Below are 20,745 nucleotides of genomic sequence, written 5' to 3' on the forward strand. Positions count from 1 at the left end.
TGGGCATGTAAATAATGAGCTGTTTAAATATACCAAACCAGAAAGCTTTTAGAAGACTTTTAGGTCCTGGCTTTTGTAATAACATGCCAACAAATCTCATTAGTTCTGGCAAATGAGATCTTTTCCCTTGTTTGGAGCATGAAATATTGTCTTTTAGCCAGAAAACTTATTGCTTATTGCATCATTGAAATTATCATGAAGTAAAAATGAATTTAAGAGATTTCCTTAATTTTGGAAAACATGAGTTTGAATGTTACACTTCACATTCAAAGTAAAAATACTGAAAATTAAGATAAATCACTTACATAAAAAAAGAACATACGATATTCAGTTCTTTATCTGTTGCCACGGGTTAGAGGATGGGACAGGACCTCAGGTTACTGGGAAATAAAAGATTATAGTCTGTTATTGCTTGGCTGAATTGATGAGGTAAAACTGGCCAGAGTTTTGCTGGCCAGAGTCAAAAAAAGGAAGTCTGACTGTTGTGTAGGTGTGACCAGTTGGTCAGGAAGGTGAAGGATTACAGGTGTTTCTGTGCATGGAACAAAAGAAACAGGGGAGGGTGTAAGTATTCTGTGCAGTGACTGATGGTGCATGTTGGCAAATGGATATTCTGATTGGGATTGCTTTCTTAATAGGAACCTGAGTGTAAATTTATTGGTTCTTGCCTTCTGCAGGTCTATTGTTTTGGTTTCCATCAGTATATTAGCTCAATTACAGCGTTGTGACTTGCATATATCCCAGCTATTGGTCCTGCTGAACCCCAGGGGAGGACAGTGATTTTAATTTCATGCCCCAGTGGCTACAGTTAGTGACGGATGGGTCTTTCAGATAAGGCAATGGGTTTGTAAATTAGCCATCGCTACCTCCTGTACACGTGTCACCCGCAACGTGTGCAGGAATGGCATCAGCCTCTCCCCACAGCCCCATCAGCCTCTCCCTCCTCCCCTTGGGAGGTGGAGTGTGTGTGTGTGGGGGAAAACCCTGAGATGCCAGCAGCATCCTTCAGGCAAGAGTGTCGTCATGGGGAGCTGCGGGTGAGGTGGCACGTCTGGTACCCGGCAGGTGGAAGTGGCAGGCGGGGCTTTGGCCGTGCAACCCTCGGGATCCCGGGCTCTGTGCGTGGGACAGGCTGTAAACAACACGTCAGTGGGGATGTCTGGGCTGTCCTGTGTGAGAAGGGAAGAAGAAGAAGAGGCAGTTTTACTGAGGATCTTGGAAGAGCAGCGCTGTGCAGAGATGATGGCTGAGTGGCTGTTACAAGTTGTGTTTGGTTTTTGTAAAATTTTTTTTTTTTTTTAAATTTTTATTTTCCTTTTGCTTTTCTGTGTCATTTGGCAGTCATGGTCTGGCTTTTCATTTTCAAAACAGATGCCTGATTAAGTTAGTTATGTTTTTAAGTTATTTTACCTGAATTATCATAGATAAGAAAAGGAGAAAACAAAAGGACTTGGTTTAAAAGACTAAGTTCGCTTTAACAATATAAATGGATGTAAAATGATGAATTATATCTATTATATTATATTTCTTGCATAATATAACCTGTGTAGAGGGGAAGAAAAGGGCTTATGTTTCAAATAATACGAAGTTGTTGATGTTTTATTTATTAATTTCAACGCAGCTAACCCTGATGATCTGAAATGGCTTTTCAAATATGAAAGCATTAATTTCTTTCTAGAATTCATATTTTAACTTGTAAGTTTACGAAATGCATTAGAGGACACAAAGTGAATACTAATCATCTTCACTGTGATTATTTTCTATTTTATAATTAGAAAATACCTTTTAGTTAGGAAAAAAACCCCTACAACTTATTTCAGTACATTCAAAATAATCTATTTTTTACGGCTCTGTAGCCAGGAAGGATCTCTAATGTTGTTTTTAGATAATGAACTAGCACATACATTGTTCTTTTCAAGGTTAAAATTGTAGCCCGAGCTAATCAGTGCAGAAGGAGACAATCAACATTTCTATTCTGACCTCTATCAAAATGAGAAATAATAAACCTTTTGATTTTTTTAACTTTTTTTTTGGTAGCAAAGTATCAGAGATATATTATTTAAAATGCTGACTGTTTATTTACAGCTCTGAATTTTGGCTTCCCTGTGTTTTTATTGTTCTTTTAGGTGTTCACCACTTGTGATTTGACTTCTCAGACACATATGTCTTTCTCTTAGGTGGTGCTAATGAGCAATGCTAAATGAACCTTTTAATTTATTACTGCTTGCATCCTTGTTGACAAAATATCATTTCTATAAGCAAGGGGCTCGTTGCCAGCAAAACCTCATTGGTTAAGTTCTGAACTCTATATTTGTAGCTGTGTTAAAGCATAATTGGGGAACCTTGGGAGAAAAATAACTATAAGAGTTTTTGCATGTCATTGGAACCACCTTTTTATCACTCAGCAATGAAACACTATTTTATTTCCGCTCTAGGGCTCATAATGTAACCATTGTGTGCTTCAGCAAGAGAAGAGTAATTTGGGGAGGTTGTTCAAATTTGTCCTTTGGGGGCTTGTTGTGTTGTGTTGGGGTTTTTTTAAATTATTTTAGTATCTTTACTGTTATAAAAAGACACCCTCTCAGACACACACACACATCTTGCAACTAAGCCTTGAATTTTTACTGAAATCTGGTAAAGTAACAGGCAGGAGTAAATCCTCTGAATTAAGTTTCTATATACTCTTTGCTTTGCTTGTTTGCTTGGTCCTAATTCACACCAATGCAATGCAATGCATTTGTTCAGAGAAACTGAAGTCAAATTTTTCTTGATGATGAACAGAAGTAGTTCACATTCTAGCTGACAGTAAAGCCTAGAAGTACGTGTGGCTGTTAGTCATTATCTAGATGTCAGTGTTGTGTGGAAGGTAAAACTGAAAAAATCGGTACTCCCCTTCTCGTTCTAAAAAATAAACTAAAACCACGTTGTATCTGATATAATTGATAGATGATATAATGCAAATAGAGCCTTTGAAATATCTCTGGCATGATAATAGGAGTGAGTTGTGATGGAAAAGCTCTGTGTGACGTGGCCGAGCTGAGCTCGTTGCCTGCCCTGACTCGGTCATGCTTTTGCTGCCGAATTCCGGTCACTGAGCTGGGGGCTGCTCCGTGCTCATCATCTGACACCTGGAAACAAGGAGTTCAGTGCTGGGACGGTGATGTGACGTTCTGCTCTCCACAGGCCCACGAGCGATCCGAGAGCTCCGAGGTCGCCTTCGTTACCCAGCTGGTGAAGAAGCTGATGATCATCATCGCGCGGCCAGCTCGGCTGCTCGAGTGCCTGGTAGGTGGGGTCCTCGGGAGAGGGTGGGCAGGGTCTAAAGAGGGGAGCTGTGTTTGAGGAGATAAGGAGCACCAAGCCTTCAAGAGAAAGCTTTGAGTTCTCATTAAGATGTTGATGAAAAATAAATCGATATTTAAAAAAAAGAAGCACTAAGTGTCTTATGAGTTAATATTCAAAAGGGTGTTGAAAAAGTGGTGAGAGTGTAAGGAGGAGTGACCAAAAATTGTGAGAGTGCTGGAGAAGCTGTCACAAACCTACAGTGGAAACTTATTTAATGACAGGATGAAATTCCCTGGTGTGTCAAGGCGCACACATGGTGGTACTTTCTGGACATAAAAATGACAGGGATGCTGCATGGGCTTCAGGCATTAGAGAACTTGGCTAGATTAGGAATCTGTGGCTGGGTGCACAGTTAACATCAGCTAACATGTGAAGAATGTTGAGGGCATTCATGATGAAGCCCATGGGTGATTTTATCCTTGGAGTCACTAGAGGATGGATGAGTTTTGCAGAGCTTTCTTTGACAAAGTCGACAAGAGCGGTCCAGTCTTTCCAATGGTACCAGTTTTTGAAAGCACCTGTAGAAGTCCTAAGAACCAGTAGACCTTGGAGGGTTCTCTTGTTCCTCCTCCATGCCCATCAGATGGATTGCTTTGCTGGGAACCCTACAGTGCAAGGAAGACCACTGTCAGTGAGGAAGTAGGCTGCACAACCAGCAAGACAGATGCCTACACTTACTTGTTCAAGAAGTCTCCCAGATTACATTGAAAATCCTGGACTCAACTCCATTCAGACTGGGAGTTTTTGATTTTCAAAACCACTTTTGTGATGTAGAGGAGTTTTTGTGACTCCAGTTATCTTCTAGCGCTTCTTCAAATTTTTTTTTTTTTGAAGTGAAGACAGTGAAGAAAGGAGATAAATTTAAATCCACTGTGGTTGTGTTTGCTGCATTCACCATCACCATTTATGCTTGTGTACACTCTAATAGCAACACATCATCTAGGAAAACCTGGAACTTCAGGAAGTTTTATGCAGCCACCTCTATACCTGCTTGAGTTCCAAACTCAAGGCAGCTCTTCTCTTAGCCACAAACCAATGCTGTCTCCAGGTTCCTCCATGCCTTATGCTCCTGATGTTCTGCAAAGTGAGTGGGAGCAGGTGGAAGCAGAGGAATCACTGAGATTTGAGTAATGAATTCCAAAGTATGTGGTGACAACCTTGGCAATGAAATGGCTAGAGTCCAAAGTATAAAAATAATATTTGGATCTGTGTGTTAGTCTTCTCTGTTTTGTTTTTTTACCTGCATTGCCTTTCTAGCATTTTTTTCCAAATACATATTTTAATCTGGTGACATGAAGAATTAAATATTAATGTTCCTTTTATCCCATAAAACAACAAGAAATATGGTAATGGATAGTCAGCCATTTAAATAGCTTTTGAGAACTACATCTCATTTTTATTTTTATATACTTTTGTAATTTAACTTTTAGCTTCAATTGTATGTGAATTTATAAGTATTTTTCTACAGTTTAAGATTAAATTTCATTTTAATAACACAGCTTCTTCTTCTTTCTTTCTTTCTTGTAAATAAATAACCATATAGACAGTGCTTGTGATGGTTGTGACTGTTTTAATGCAGTTGAAGGCGTTTTAGTATTCTAAACTTAAGCTATTTGGCTTCAGTCTTTGTATTACCTGTTGGACTGTGAAACATTTATTGACAGGGTAAATCTCTGGGGCTTCAAGAAAACAATAATATGTTTTGTGCATCTCTGAAACTATCTTTGGGGAAAAGTATCTAATTTATTCTTTTTTCAGTTTATTTTTCCATAGCATCTACCTGCACATAGTAGGGATCATTCTTCTGTATTCAGATTATTAAATCTACTATAAAGAAACCAGAACATGATTTTATTTAGTTTCTTAAATATTGAATGTTTTAATTTTTTGTCACTAAGTTTGTTTTCTTTTTTTTAATTCTGTCCTTACTTACTAATAAATGACTTGCAATTGTACCTTGAAGAGTCCTTTCTTGACTCCAACATCCCTTTCACCTTGCTCTCTGTATTGCACTGAATTCTGTTGACGATCTCTTTCTGGTCTGGCTCCTGCTGTCTGCCAGTTCTTTGAGTGTTGATTAATCCTTTTCCAGAGGATTTAGGAAGGACCTTTGTTTCTTGCATTGTTACTGTCTTTGGTGACAGCATCTATCCAAGCAGCATTACTTGGAGCAATCACGGAAAAGTGCATTTGTTCTGTTTCTCTAACCGTTCAGATATCTTGACATCATTACAATCTCTAATTTCCTTTTCTTGTTTGCAGTTCTGTGCTCTCTTTCCTCTTATGCTGCTGACCACACTCACATCAATTCTTTACTGATGCCCTGTAACTCCTCCCCTTTTATCCTCCCATTTCACTGGAAAATTTTTGAAGAAACTTGGTGAAGCTGCTCATTGCTGGTGAATAATGAGGTTTGTAGGGGAAGGCTAAAGTTAACTAATGAACTTGCTTCTAAGCAGACTGCTCCTGCAGCCCAAACCTTTCTTTTATTTCCTCTTCTATAAGTTAGTCCAGTAAAAGAGATAACACCCTCTATAACCTTGTCTGGCCTTAGAGATCAGATACACCACGGCTGAGTTCCTGAGGTGATCCTGTACTATGTTAAAGTAGCAGTTGTTGTTTTATTAATAATTTTATTGGTAATTGCTAAGGTTGGGACAGTTAGAGGATTGGGTGGGGATATGGTTTGATCAGAAGTGACATCTGACAGCAGGAAAGGTTTATATTGTGTTAAGTCACCTGTCAGATAGAGGTGGCAAAAGAAGGCACCTCAATCCTCATAACAGACCTTTCCCTGGCACATCTCAGTGTGACAGAACTTACTCTTGGTAATGCTTACATCATCAACACCATTTTATCCGATAGTTTGGGCTTGGTTTGTCAAAAGTCCCTACAGTCCTTGTCCTGTCTTCTTTGCAGATCTGAGCCAGTGGACACCCAGCGGGATGTAACTGTCTGTTGTTCTTGCAGAGCAGAGTGGGAAGAGACTTTCTGAGCAATCTCCTGTTTGGAGGAGAAACCTTTACCTTCACACTGGTAAAGCTGCATCATTTACCTCTCTCTGTTTCTCTCTCTGCTTTGCTGTAGGAGTTTGATCCTGAAGAGTTCTACCATTTGTTAGAAGCTGCAGAAGGCCATGCCAAGGAAGGGCAAGGAATTAAATGCGACATTCCTCGTTATATTATCAGCCAGCTGGGACTCACCAGGGATCCCCTGGAGGGTAAGAACTCTTGTTTTGTTCTTTCCAAACTGTTGAAAGGATAGCCAGATCTCCTGGTCGCTACGTAACCGAAGGAGGGTTTTATTTTATTACTTTAATTTCTAGGCCATTTTTCTTTGTTTTCTAGAGTTTGCTGTCAAACTCTAGGCTGTCCTTTCCAGCCCCATGTCCCAAAGGAATGTTGCTGGGATAAGGATCGCACATCAACAGTGACAGTTCTTTACTTATGATGTTAATAATGTCTCCCTGTATTATAGCTGAAACAATGCTAGAAAATGGCTTTATGATATAACTGTTTTCCCTGTGCTGTTGGACAGTAAAAGTAAATTTACCTGTTATTTTTATGATCTGCCTGCCTGCTAGTGGCCTGGTTGGAAAGTATCTTGTCATCCCACTTAGTTGTTCTCTCTGGGAAAAGAGTGTTTGTTGTGATTTTCCAGGAGAAACCAGGGTTAGCATGAATTTTTAGGTGGAGGTGAGATTGTGATTTTACATGTTACGTAGCAACCAAACCAAAGAGGGTAATATAAGGACAGAAACAGCCTTTCTGCTCGGTGCCAGAATTGCATCTGGTAAATTTAATACAAACATGCATTGGCCCAAACGAGCTTAACTTTAGAATTAGTGAATTAATATTTCTGCCTGGCAGTTTTCTAGCTGAAATGACAAGTTTTCCGAGCATTCACAGCTTGTTCAGCAACAATAGAAAGTGTGACAGAGACTGGAAGTTACTGTCGAATATTTCAGCGATCTAACCATACTTTTTGCTATCTCAGGAGAGCATAATTTTAACATAAATTAGTAGTCTGGCTAGGACTAGTTTAACTTCTGCAGTGTTTACTGGAATGACAGTGACAGGTTGACTTCAAGTGAAGAGCTCTTCGGGAAAATTTCTACCAAAGATTGCTAAATGCAATTTAATAGCATTTGTTGAAATCTGACATTAAAGGGAAATTTCCTTTGATCCCTGTCATGGGAGAGAACCTTTCCATTGCTAATTCCCCTTACTGAAGTCAAATTTCCTTTAGAAATTGTGTGGAGATGTCAAGGTGCCTCATTTCCTTTCTGTAAGGAGGGCACCCAGAAATGTCAGTGGTGTCTGTTTGGAGACTCGTAGTCAACGTAGGATTTGGGTTTGCAAAGTTTACAGCATCTCCTACGACAGCTGAGTAGCCTAAACTAACTGACTTTCCCCCACTTTGCTGCTGCTCAGCGTTTTGCAGAATCAGACCTGTCCCATGTAGGGAGGCAGTTCGAAATGTGATGCTTTTTCTTTCTGGAGCACAGAGGTGCCACCAGGCCATATGCAGACATACATGTATGGAGTAGGTTTTAATATTAACTAGGCAGCAGTTTCCCCAAACGTGCATTTATTGCTTTTACTTATTATAGAAACCATCTAGAATAAGTCAGGCTGAAATAAGAGCAATTAATTATATTCATCTTTTATATAAAATACTGCCTGCAGCGTACGAGATGTTAAAGGTTATCGCTGTATAATTGGGGTGACTTTTTACAGAGGGGAAGAATGTCCTTCATCATCTACAAGCACCTCTAAAATCCTGTTTTTCTTGTATAAACAAAGAGAATAGTGTTTGATTGAGATCATTAGGAGTAATCTTTCCTCTTTCTTTTCAGAAATGGCCCAGCTGAATAGCTATGACAGCCCAGACACTCCTGAGACAGATGATTCAGTCGAGGTAAAGCAATAATACACTCACTCTGTCTAGCACTTTTTTTTTTCCTATGAAAAGAAGTAGTCTACAGTAAAGAATTAATTATAATGCAGAGTAATTTTAATTAAAAAAATAAAAAAAAGTGATGACATTTAAAAGCACGTATTACAACTAGAATATGCACTCCTAAAAATGTGGAAATCTTTACAGAGTGGTGGTGAAATGCTTAGAAGATGCTAACAGGCATTATCACCAAGTTTGGTTTTTTTGGTTTGTTGGGGGTTTTTTTTAGTTTGTGTTTTTGGTGTTTTTTTTTAATTTTTACAAATAAAAATCATCTGGAGGAATTCTTTATATCTGTGTTTGTAAAATGTGATGGCTGTGGAAGAGAGTTGACTTAAGTAAAAAGCAGTGGAAAAATTTTATTATGTAACTCTCTAGATTTCTTAGTTAATTTTATTGTTGGTTTGTTTTTTTTTTTTTAATGTAATATTGAGGAAAGACCTGAATCTTATAGCCCACTGACTTTTTGTGCTAATAACTGGGGAGGGAATCTGCAAGCACCCTAAGGATACAGTTGTCCTAAAGCTGAGGACTCCAGAAGTTTAGAAATGGATTGAGTTTGAGTTAATGGTGTTAAAAAAGAAAAGGACAAAAAAAACCCATACCTAGAATGAAGTCATTCTTGCTCCTGATTTCCATTTTCTTGTTGTCTTTCCCCAGAGCCGTGGGGCTTCTGTCCAGTCAAAGAAAACTCCATCTGAAGAAGAGTTTGAAACGATTAAACTGATCAGTAATGGTGCTTATGGGTAAGGCTTTTAGACTTCCCATCAGAAGAAAATGCTATTGTTGTCCTACCCAGCAAAGGGTTGCAGCAAAGCTTGACTATTGCCTGGGTTTTGTTGGGTCCAAAGCATCAGTTAATTTTCCTTGGGTCTTACAGAGGTTCCACACTCGTCATATCTTCTGGGAGATGCCCTTTCTTGCAGGTTCCTGGGGTTCCTTAGGCAGCAGCTCCTGTACCTGGGCATGGTTCCTGGCTGTCAAGTCCTTGCATTGTGCTGAACTGACACAGTCTGCAGCTCAGGGGCCTTTTGTAAAAATTAGTTGCCCTACATTAAAACTTTCGGAGTGTGGTGTTCCTGTCCCTCTGTGGCACAACTTTTCTGAAGCCTGTCCTAGCTGAGACATCAAGCCTAGTTTTCCATTAACTATTTCTGCACTATTTCTGTATGACAGGTAGGTAAAATATAGACACTTCAGTACCTTAGCTTGAGATGACAAAACCATTTTCCCTAAACATTGTTTCTAGGGGAAATATTGCCTCTTAGTTTATTGGCAGATTTCCTAAGTAATGGTAAAAAATAGTTCCATGACTAATACAATTATTTTGCAGTATTTTGTTTATTCCTTATCAAGGCAGTGTGTAGTTCCTTTTATGCTGTCTTGTTTAATCCTGTGCCTTGTATTTTGTTAAAGGCTTAATGAGTAAGGGGAAGATTCTGTACCTGCAAATATTATTGATATGATTTGATTAAAACAGCAAGAATATTGAGGAAGAAGTAGTTTATGCTTTTGCATCCTTCCATGTATTCAGATTTTAGGTATAACACATGTGGCTGTTTGTGAGCACTTGAAATGCTAAAAGAAATACTAGAATTACATTGGGGAGCTTAAAAAAGTGATTAGATTTTATTGCTCATTGAAAAATCAAGTATGAATTCAGTCAGTTAAAACTTTAACTGCTGACACAAACCTATCCAGAATTTTAAAAGACAGTTCCTTACTCTTTGCAGTTCGCAAATCCTTACCAGTGAGGTCATTAGGCTGTTACTGAAAAGCAGTGATACTCAGAAGGTCATAACAACAAAACCTGAGCATGTGCTTGAGTGCTTTGTGGAAGTGGGTGCTTTGTTAACATCCACTCACTTCTTAAAAATTACATGTGGAGAAAAGTGTAAGCATGTTTTTGGTCAGTGAAGATACAACAGAGCATGCTGAAGAGCCATATTATTAGACAAAGAAGATTTTATGTTTTCAGTCATATTTCTGCACAAGCCCCATGTAACTTTTTAGAAAGGGGAGAAAGAAGCTGCTACTCACAGCTGTCTTTATCCTGGGTGTATTTTATAGTCAGCTGCTGGTGAGGCACAATACCATGTTAAATGTAATGTACTCCAGAGAAAAGGAAACAAGAACTGATTCAATAAGGCAGGCAAACTGGATGAAAATTTTATTTGCAAACTGTATTATTAATGTGCAGGAATCTAATGATCTGCAAATGATAGAAATGTAAGAGATACTTTACTGAAGGGATTCCCCAGTGACAGTGCTGCATCAAATTAATTTTATGGAGCTTGGAAAGAAATCGTGCTGATTCCATATGTTTTGGACAACTTTTTAAAGAGAAACGGTGACTGTAGTCTTGAAAAATACATGTTTCTCTGCGATGATGCTTAAGGAAGTTTGTGACATTTGCGTTTGAAATATCTCCTTGTTAGGCACATCAGCAGAAATGTTGCTTTATTCAAGAAGGCAGAGTAGCTTTGGGAAGGAAGCGTCACGGGGTTCCTTTTTTTCTGGGAAAGCTTGCCACTGAAATGGGATTTTACAGAGTCATGGATAACTCTGTCAAGATCCATTCAAAACAGTTACAATCCTTGTTTAAATTAAAAAAAAAAAACACAACAAAACAACAAAACTGCAAAGAACTCCAAACCTAAAAGCACAACAAACCAACCTGAACTGAAACTGGACCTTTTCCTCCTGGCGTGCTGTTTTGCAGGGCGGTGTATCTGGTGCGGCACAAGACCACCCGCCAGCGTTTCGCCATGAAGAAGATCAACAAGCAGAACCTCATCCTGAGAAACCAGATCCAGCAGGCCTTTGTGGAGAGGGATATCCTGACGTTTGCCGAGAACCCCTTCGTGGTCAGCATGTTCTGCTCCTTCGAGACCAAGCGGCACCTGTGCATGGTTATGGAGTACGTGGAAGGTGAGGCCGTCACTGCCCCACACCTGCTGGGGGGACCTCGGGTGGGATGGATGTGACTGATCCAACAGTGGAGCTGAGCAAACACAAAGCCACATGTAGAAAACTGCTGAGGTCAGAAGTCAGCATGAACTTTCCAGTCCTCTCTGGAAAGAAATCCTCTCCTAGGGGATGGCATGGCGAGATCCGTAATGCGTTTGCTTGGCACTGCAGTTAGAAAAAGGCATTTAAGAAACATAGTCTTTATTCTTTAGCAGCCTTCTAAAAAATAAACTGCTATTTTATGCTGGGGTTGGGTTTTCCTTTTGTTTGTTTTACTTATCCTTTGGAATATAATTTGATTTTGTTTTATCACTGCATCTTATTGTAAGCAATATTTTTCCACTGGTGGATAGGATTAATTTCTTATGCCTCACTTGCTTGGCTGAATGTTTATGAGAAATAAGCTTATAGTTATTGTATCAGTGCTCTTTCAGATAAATTAGTGGAATGAAACCAGATGTATTGACAATAGGAAATTTTAATATTAATTCTTCTTTGCAAGTAGAGATGAAGGTCAAATGAAATGTGTGGCCAATATTCCTTGAGGAGCCTGAATCAGGGGTCCACAGACTTATTTCCATGTCTACCACTGTGTCCAAAGGGGTGACTGCCTCTGCATGTGTTGGGAGAGCCAGCTGGGAGTTGTGGAGGTGTTTACTTACTACTTTAAGAAGCTTGCATATCAGAAATAGTATATTACTATATTATATTTGAATATTGCTGCATTACTATATATAATGTATATACACACCACACATAATATATCACTGTATTTCTGTATCAGTAACTATATATTGCTGTATTGATAGTAATAGCCCAGTGTTAGGAAGCAAAGGACTTTCTTACAGAGAGACCAAGCAGTCATGAGCTACCCTTTCTTCAAGGCTTGCTTACGGTTTGCAAATGGCATCTGTACAGTTCTTGGGCAAAGCCAGTCCAAACATGCATGGATCTCAGTTCTCCTAAGATTTTAGTATTTGGTTTAAGTTGATTAAGATTTGGTTTAAGTTGAAGAGAGTGTGGAGAGATTCAGAATTCATACTAAGAGGGTTGAGAGATACAGCCTTTAGAAAGCTTAATCTAATCTAGTTTTGCAGACCCACAGCTACTTTTAATTCCTGACATCTGCCATTTCACTGTACAACTCTTTGTTTAGGAGGTGACTGTGCTACGCTTCTCAAGAACATTGGTGCCCTACCTGTTGATATGGCAAGGATGTATTTTGCTGAGACTGTTCTGGCATTGGAGTACCTACACAATTATGGGATTGTTCACCGTGACCTAAAACCTGATAAGTAAGTCTTCAGCCCCTCAGAAGGTGGAGGGACAGAGCTAATCCTTCAGGGGCTTTCTCTGTAGGCGACAGGACATGGGTGCTCGAGACAGTAGAGGTCTTCAATGCCATCTGACATGTAGGAGATTTTATGGAGTCTCTTGCTACTGATGTAGAACCAGATAGGCACTGAGAAAGGGTGGAAAGAATGTCTTCAGATATTATCTCAGAGGTGTTGCTGCACTGATGAAATTATGGCAGAAGGTAGTCTCATTCCTGGTTGCCTTGGCTGCTCTGTGATACTCAGTTGCATAGGAGGTTTCTTCCAGGAGTGTAATGGGGATGTAACACTGAGATCTTAGCGCTGTCTCATGTTCTTCTGGTTTTTTAAATTGCTTTTGTGAAACAATTAATTGACTGTTGGATTATTTTACTTCTCTTTCTTCTAGTCTCCTGATAACTTCCATGGGTCACATTAAACTAACAGACTTTGGACTGTCCAAAATCGGGTTAATGAGTCTTACAACCAATCTTTATGAGGGACACATTGAGAAGGATACCAGGGAATTCCTGGACAAGCAGGTAAGCTGAAAAATGTTGTCCATTGATGTGGGATCAGATGCAGGATCCTGTCTTGGGATGGAATCAGAGTTTGTAGCACTCTCTGTCTCCACGCTGTGCTGTGTGATGTAGAATGGGAGGAAAAGATGTAAGTCCATTCTCATGTTTGTGCATAAATTGTCATTGTTTGTTACCTCAGCTTCTTGTTTTGGAGTGATGCATTTTAGCTTTTACTTTAGGGTATTGAAAGGGTGGCCCAGACAGCAGTTCAGGTGTAAACAGGATTTGGTTTAGGGATGTAACATGTGTTTTGCTGGAAGGTTGTTCCACGATCTCCCCCTTCTGGTGCTTGAAAAGTTCATGGCAAGTTTCTGTATGTTTCTTGTAATTTTGTCTAATAGCTTAGACATTGATTTTTATCCCCCTGATATTTACTAAGGGTCATTTTTCTCCTTAGCCTTCATTTTGCTAGGCTTAACCAGCTAAGTTGTTCCAGCTAACAAGACAGATTTTCCTTTGATGAATGAAGAGCTCTTCTGAGTACCTCTTTCAGTTTGAGTTGTTTTTTCCTGGGCATAGTTGACAGAAACTGTTCTGGGTGCAGGCTCACCAGTGCCTTGCATAATGCGATTAAAAAATACTTCACTCCTCTGAAAACACCTGGGATCAGAGCTGAGTTTTTCTTTTTTAGCTGTGCCAAGTGTTAATTCATAATGATCCTGTGTTACTGTCTTCCTTTGCTTCTGAATAAGGGTGCTTTTTCCAGCAGAACACTCTTTGGTCACTAGATCATGGTCTTGCACTTTGCAGTGTTGTATTTTTTTATAACTGTTTTGTTATTCTTGTTGCTGCTTCTAAGCCCGAGGCAACTTAGATCTTCCAATGTGATTTCCTTAGCTGTTGTCCATGCCAGCTGTACCTCCCAAGTTTAAGGCTGAAGTGTGTAATCATGCTGTGCTGCTAATTCTGCATCTGTGAAACTAAATTCTGCTAGCACAGAAATGTGAGAGGTTTGTCAAAACTCAGCTCCTGATAGCTGTTGCTGTGCCAGCAGACATCCATCAAGCAGACAGACCTAAACACACAGAATATGCATTTTTCCCCATATGCTTTACTTTACATGCACCAAAGAACTACTTAGCTGGCATGTCCACACTAGGAACATTTCATTTCATGAGGTGTTATTTCTGTGCAGGCAGGGTAGCGTGTCCTTCAAATACAGACTCTTGCTCCATGGAAGTAGTTCACAGCATTAAGTGGTTAGTGGCAAAACATTAATAACTTCCTTGTGAAGCTCTGAGGGGGAAAGAAAAAAAAAACCAAAAACACAGAGGTAAGCTTTGACGTGAATTTGGCAGTTTGTAAATTTATGGCTTTCTTGCGTGTTTCTCTTGAGGTCTGTGGGACTCCGGAATACATTGCACCAGAAGTGATCCTGCGCCAGGGCTACGGGAAGCCCGTGGACTGGTGGGCCATGGGAATTATCCTGTATGAGTTCCTGGTTGGCTGCGTTCCTTTCTTTGGGGACACCCCTGAAGAGCTGTTTGGACAAGTGATCAGTGGTATGTACGTATTTCTGCTCTGGCTCTGAAGGGGTTTCAAAGCGTGCTGTGAAGTAAAACCTGGGAGAGATCGAGGGTCCTCAGTTTAGTCAGGAAGGAGTAGGTATAAAGTAATGGGGTTTAATTTTTAGCATTTCTAACTTTCTGGGTCAAAGTAGCATCCATCTGATTTCAACTATGGAATGTTGTTGAGTTGCTTAGCATCTTGGTGCATAGTTCTGTCGTTGTGCATGGTGTGGGAGTCATACAAATCCTTGTGGGATTGAAGAAAAATATTTGGGGATTTTTCTGCTCTGTGTTTTAACTTTAAGTTAATTCTCCATTTAAGTTAATGCTCCATTCTCCATTCTTTGATGGAGAACATGAAAGGAGCAGCCACCAACTGGTCTAATTCAGTCTGATTTTGGTTATTGTTTCTGTAGGTCCAAAAGCCAGTCAATTAGTAATTTTGTATAAATGAAATAAAAAGAAATTCTAAGTACAATACATTGAAGCTGTTGCACTTGTTACCTTCACTTCTTGAGCCTTTTAAAACCTGTCTCCTGCTTGCTTTGTGACTGTTGCTTCGTGTTCACTCAGTGAATATGCCAGTGAAAACATTTCCTATTGGGAATGCTTTCTGAAACAGTAAATTTTTAACACAGTTGGCAAATGTCCTCTGTAAAAAGCAAATTTCAGCAAAGAACTAAATATGATGCATGAAATCATTACCTGTGAATTGTTCTCTCTGTTCCAAGTATAACAGCTGTGGAATGTGCGGGCACGAGATACAGCCACAGTATTGTCACTGTCATTGTTTATGGATTGTCATGGAAGTCCCATTTCATACTTTATTAATAGAGTCCTTAATGCTTTTTTTTCCTCCACAAGCACTGCTTGGATTGACAGCAGCTTTAACTGATGCTAAATTTTATGCATTTTGGAAAATGTCAATGCCTGAATTATATTAAGTATGCAAGCTGCTGAATTCAAGGTATTTACGCTTCTGGGGCAGTCTTGAACACTGCACTTTGCATTAGAGGGAATGTGAATGGTTATTCAAATTAGTCAGGAAGCTGGTAGAAAATGTCAAGCCTCTTTTTGTCCCCAGATGAAATTGCCTGGCCAGAAGGTGATGATGCACTGCCACCAGATGCCCAGGACCTCATTTCTAAGCTTCTCCGCCAAAATCCTCTGGAAAGAATGGGAACAGGTAACGATCCTTGTGCATATAGGATGTGACCAGAAGCAGATATCACTGTCTTGTTTGGGAAACAAGAAAGGGGCACTGCCAGCTTGGCAACATAACTTCCCTGATTTGTGCTGTTCCATTATGGGCTTGAGGGTTGTGTCTCCATTTGAACAGTGTATAATCGGATTTCTTTGAAATTCTCTTCCACTAGGGACTTAATCCCCACCATGGATGTGAATTCCTGGGTGTAATAAAATAAATGAAAACTTTGCCATTCCTAGAGGCCTGTGCAGTAGAATTCTCCAAACATACAGCAAAAATCTGATAAACTTCTTGGCTAAGCCAGAGATATATATGTCAGTCCTTCTGTATTCTAATGTCAGATTTAAAGTTTTACAAGGCAACACTTCTCATTTCCTCATAGTAAATAACCATAAATAATCTCCAGCTACACCCTTGTTTTAAAATAATCTGTGCAACACTGTGGCTTCACAGCACAGCTCCTCTTTCACTGATTGGATTAGTTTGATTTAATTTGGGATTTTCAATTTAAAACTACACTTCAGGAATAAAAACCCCATACATATTTATATATATATATATATATATGAGGTTCATATATATATGAAATTCCAAAAGGCACATGTATTCAGCAGACTTGTGCACACAAGGGTGATGAATAGATCATGAATTAATAATGATATCAGATGGTTTTCACATGTTCTTCTCTACTTAAAATCCATGTACTTGAAAGATGTTGCTGTCATGGAAAAGATGTAGAGTTTCTTGCCTTATAAAATGAGTTGATGGACTGATTTCTTTGATTTCTTATATACCTGTAATGCTGAGGCTGCTGTTTCACTTGGTGTGTTGTAGTGCCACTGGCACTCAGCAAACCTTTTATCTCTTTTCCTCCGCTCTTTCTTCTCTTTTTAAAAAAAGACAGTAACATCTTTTATGAATATTAATTTCATTTGGGAAAAAAATGCGTATACTGGTAGACAGTCTTTAGTTTTTCCTTCTGGGTACCCAAGCTTCTGAGGTTAATAACAAAAGATACTAAATCAGGAAGATTTGTAAGCCCTTGCCTTGTTCTAAGCACATGAATGAGTTTATTCACAACAGTGGAGTCACTCACATGCTAAGTACCTTTCAGAGTTTTCTCTCTTTATTCAGTTATGAACAAGATGATATTTAGAATTTGGAAACTTTGAATTAAGATGTTAATCATTCTAAGTCTTGCAGCTTTCTGTGGAATAGAATAGCAGATGCTGTCTTCCACCCAGTTTAGTCATGTGTTGTTGTTAAACAGAAAAAGGAGGTGGGAAGGAGGAAATCTTGTCCAGATTTTATCCTGCATGACCACTTTGGTAAAAGGATAAGTTGTTTCTCAGAATTCCTGGAAAATGCGTGACTTAAATGTACTCGAGTACATTCTCTTAGGCTCTTGATATTTTTAAGGTTTGTTTTTCATGTTATGCAAATGCTGAAAGAAACACTCTGCAATAAAAGATGCTTATTTCAGGTAGTGCCTTTGAAGTGAAACAGCATCGGTTCTTTAAAGATTTGGACTGGAATGGATTACTTCGGCAGAAAGCTGAATTCATCCCACAGTTGGAATCTGAGGATGACACAAGCTATTTTGACAGTAAGACTAAAGATTTAGCCTAAATGGCATCATATTTCTTGTGCATATTTCATTTTTGAAATTGCTAGAGATAAGTCATTGTTAGAAATTGAATAAAAACCATTGATGGAAATTACTTTAAAAAGTTTCTCTTGAATGCCAAGTAAGGTTTCTTTGAAGGAAAATTAATTTTGAATGAAAAAATGTTGCTGCTGAAGTCACTTGGCCTTTCACTGGTGCCTGTAGTCCTGCCAGCCATGGCCCTGCGGGGAGAGGTGCTGCCATTGTCATGCTGGGTTTATTACACTTCTTCCAAAGCATTTGGTAAATCCAAATTCCTTGAGTTTTTGAGCAATATGATCTTTCCCTAGTGACCGTTTTCAGCCAAAAAATGTTTTTTAAAAAAAAAATCAAAACAAACCCTAAACCTTGAAGACAAGTATGTAGGGAAAATTCTTAAGAGATTTAAAGTAATTTAAATTATTTTCCCTGCAAGTGTATCACTTAATTTTAGTATTATTAACTCTAATGTGATATGAAGTGAAGTGTCTGTCTGGTGTGTATAAATGTCTGGGAACTGCCATGGTATCAGTGCTGTGTAAGATTCCTGGTATTTCAAGATAAGCACCAGACAGAGTCAGCGCTCTTGGGAGAGAAGGGAGGAGCATCGTGGGAGGGATGGAGATAGCTCTCTGTTCCCAGAGCCTCTGTTCCCTAGGTTTTCTCATTTGACTGGAGGAGCTGAGCAGGTGGAAAGGGCTTGGCTTTGTCACTGGTCAGGGGGTCTTTCCCCTACTCCACCTGCAGAACAGGATGGTACTGGGCTGTTTCAGATCCCTGAGCTGTGGAAATTTCTGCTCTACTTCAATGGAATCTCTTCCATCCTTGGGCCATGAGACTGGTGGAGTTTGTAGGAAGCACGTTCTTGCTCAGCTCCTGCCCTTTGCTGCGGGGAAAGGGATTTAGATTGTGCTCTTCCAGTCTGGGGAAGGGGCTTTTAGATTAGGAATTGGATGGAGAGGTAGGATGGGAGAGAGAGAAAGATTGAGACATCTCTGTGTGGTTCTGCAGAGACCAATTTGAGTCAAGCTGTGCAGAGGGGACAAAGGTGGGTTTTAAATCTCTTGAGGTTGTACTGGTACGACATACACGTAGAAACCAAGGTGGTGGGGTGTTCCCACCACTAACTGGACTTCCTGGATGTGGAAAATTGAGCTCTGGTCACTCAGGTTTGGGCCAGCGACTGGGAGAGGCCCAGTAGAGCAGCCACGAGCAGATCCTGGTGGGTAAAAGCACCACGTTGTGTTCAGGGCTGCAAATCACTGGGTCTGTCAAATAGGGAATGATGGTAAACCCCCATGTGCCCAGGAATGCTCAGCAGGTTGTTGGGGTGACTTTGATGTGAGTCCTTTATAAAGGCTGGAATTCTCATGTCAGGAAATATCTCACAAAGACGCTGATAAGAATTGGCGTTGCTGTTATAAACCCTAATGCAAAAAAATTTAGAATTTATAAAAGTAGCTTTCTGGCTGATATGGTGCCTCAAATTTGGCTCAGTGTAGCTATCAGCTTTCTGTAGCCAAACTTATTAACGCCCACTCTACAAAATCCGGTGTGGCTGGCTTAGAAATCCAGTGCTGCAAATCTCAAAGCACAAAATCTCTTTGGAGGCAGTTTAAACTTTTGCATTAAAAATAGCTTTGCATATTGGCTGCTTGCCCATTTTCTTTCACAAAATCTAATCCTTTTTCTAGTTGTAGGAGGGAGAAGAGGAAATATTTTTGGGGGTAAATATTTTTATTTTTATGTAAGTAGTATGTAAGCAGGACAGACTTTGTACAGTCAAAAAGCTGTTTATTGGAAAGTGGCACAGTGAATTGTTTCCATGTGTCCTTCCATATGATTGTTTGCTGTAGGGAAGAAATATCCCTCCTATGAAGGATGAGACAGCTTCTGAGTATCAGCTGCTTTCAAAAATGTGATACAACTGATGGTGTAAGATAAATGCCAAGGAGATATTCACTGGTTATTGCACAGGATGAGCAAAACAGGCTGGGTATGTTTCAGTATTAAGGAAAATACCCTGCATGGGGTATGAACACTCCAAGTTCTTTAAGCAGACCAGTAGGAATGCTTGAGGTGTGAGTTATCAACACTCCCTGCACTGATGCAACGTGCCGTGTCTGCTTCCCAGCCCGTTCAGAACGGTACCAACACCTGGATTCGGAGGAAGAGGAGGACACTAATGATGACGATCACGTGGAAATTCGGCAGTTCTCCTCATGCTCACCGAGGTTCAGCAAGGTAGGAGCGTGCTGACCTGATGAAAGAAAAAAAATCTAGAGAGGAACACGGTTCCATTGCTTTGTATGGGGTAGATTTTAATCATGTGGATAGTGTGTGGGATCGCATGGCATGTTGTATTCCCTGAGGAAAGAAAAAAACTGTGTGTGTTGTTTATTCTGTGGTAGTTTGGGGCCTATTAGAAGGTGAGTACCAGAGTCACTGGAGAATGACATTTTGTATTTCCTAATGTTTCACCCATAAGCAGGGTACTGCAGAGGTCTCTTCTGCATCTGATACAGTTTGATTTACTGATGACTTGGATGCTGGCACAGGGAGTATCCAAAGCTTATTTGCTTTGAACAGTGTCATTCTGAAAGAGCCTTCCAGGAGGTGACAAGATGGTATTGGGATGAAAATGGATTCTGACACTTGAAATAATGGTCTAAAATCAAAGAGGGTAAGAGCAAAGGTGAAGTTTACATCTCTGGTTTGTTCATTGTCTCAAATACAGCCTAAGGAATGAAAGGCAGGGTGACAATTTCAAAGAGAAGGTTCTGGGCATATAGTGCATCATGAGTTACATGTGCCAAATTATTGAGGGAAAAGGCAGTTTCCATGCTGGGTTTAGCAGTAGGAAGGCCATAGCTGGGGTATTCTGGCGTGTTCTGGGCAATGTTCTTGAAAATAAACATGGACCAGTAAAAGGGAGTCCAGAGGAAAGCAACAAGAACGACCTGAGATCTTACAAAACATAAAACCTAACCATACATAACTGCTGGAAGGAAAGAAGTGCATTGACCTTCCTGTCCTACCCAGAACTGGTATAAAATGGTGGGGGCAAAGGAGGTATAGGCTAGATGGTAAGAAAAAGCTCCCAATATTCAGCAGTAATTAAGAGCTGGCACACATTGCCTGGGGAGTTTGTGGGGTTTCCATCTCTGGTGGTTTTTAAGAACAGGTTGGAGAAACCTCAGTCGGGTGTTAGAAGAGA

General features: G+C 39.8%; 1 protein-coding gene across 3 annotated transcripts in view; it reads left to right on the forward strand.

Annotated features, from left to right (window-relative positions):
* The window catches only part of MAST2 (microtubule associated serine/threonine kinase 2), a 184,635-nt gene that overhangs the window by 146,343 nt on the left and 17,547 nt on the right, over positions 1-20,745 (forward strand). For all 3 annotated transcript variants that reach the window (XM_050307179.1, XM_050307178.1, XM_050307180.1), the window contains 11 exons: positions 3,184-3,285; positions 6,433-6,565; positions 8,204-8,265; positions 8,965-9,050; positions 11,027-11,235; positions 12,431-12,569; positions 12,997-13,129; positions 14,505-14,670; positions 15,761-15,862; positions 17,367-17,489; positions 19,663-19,772. In XM_050307179.1, coding sequence (XP_050163136.1) covers positions 3,184-3,285; positions 6,433-6,565; positions 8,204-8,265; positions 8,965-9,050; positions 11,027-11,235; positions 12,431-12,569; positions 12,997-13,129; positions 14,505-14,670; positions 15,761-15,862; positions 17,367-17,489; positions 19,663-19,772 — 1,365 coding nt within the window. The remainder of the gene's footprint in view (positions 1-3,183; positions 3,286-6,432; positions 6,566-8,203; positions 8,266-8,964; positions 9,051-11,026; positions 11,236-12,430; positions 12,570-12,996; positions 13,130-14,504; positions 14,671-15,760; positions 15,863-17,366; positions 17,490-19,662; positions 19,773-20,745) is intronic.

Source organism: Myiozetetes cayanensis, unplaced genomic scaffold (genome assembly GCF_022539395.1).
Source record: "Myiozetetes cayanensis isolate MyiCay16 unplaced genomic scaffold, myiCay2020 scf12, whole genome shotgun sequence".
NCBI lineage: Eukaryota > Metazoa > Chordata > Aves > Passeriformes > Tyrannidae > Myiozetetes > Myiozetetes cayanensis.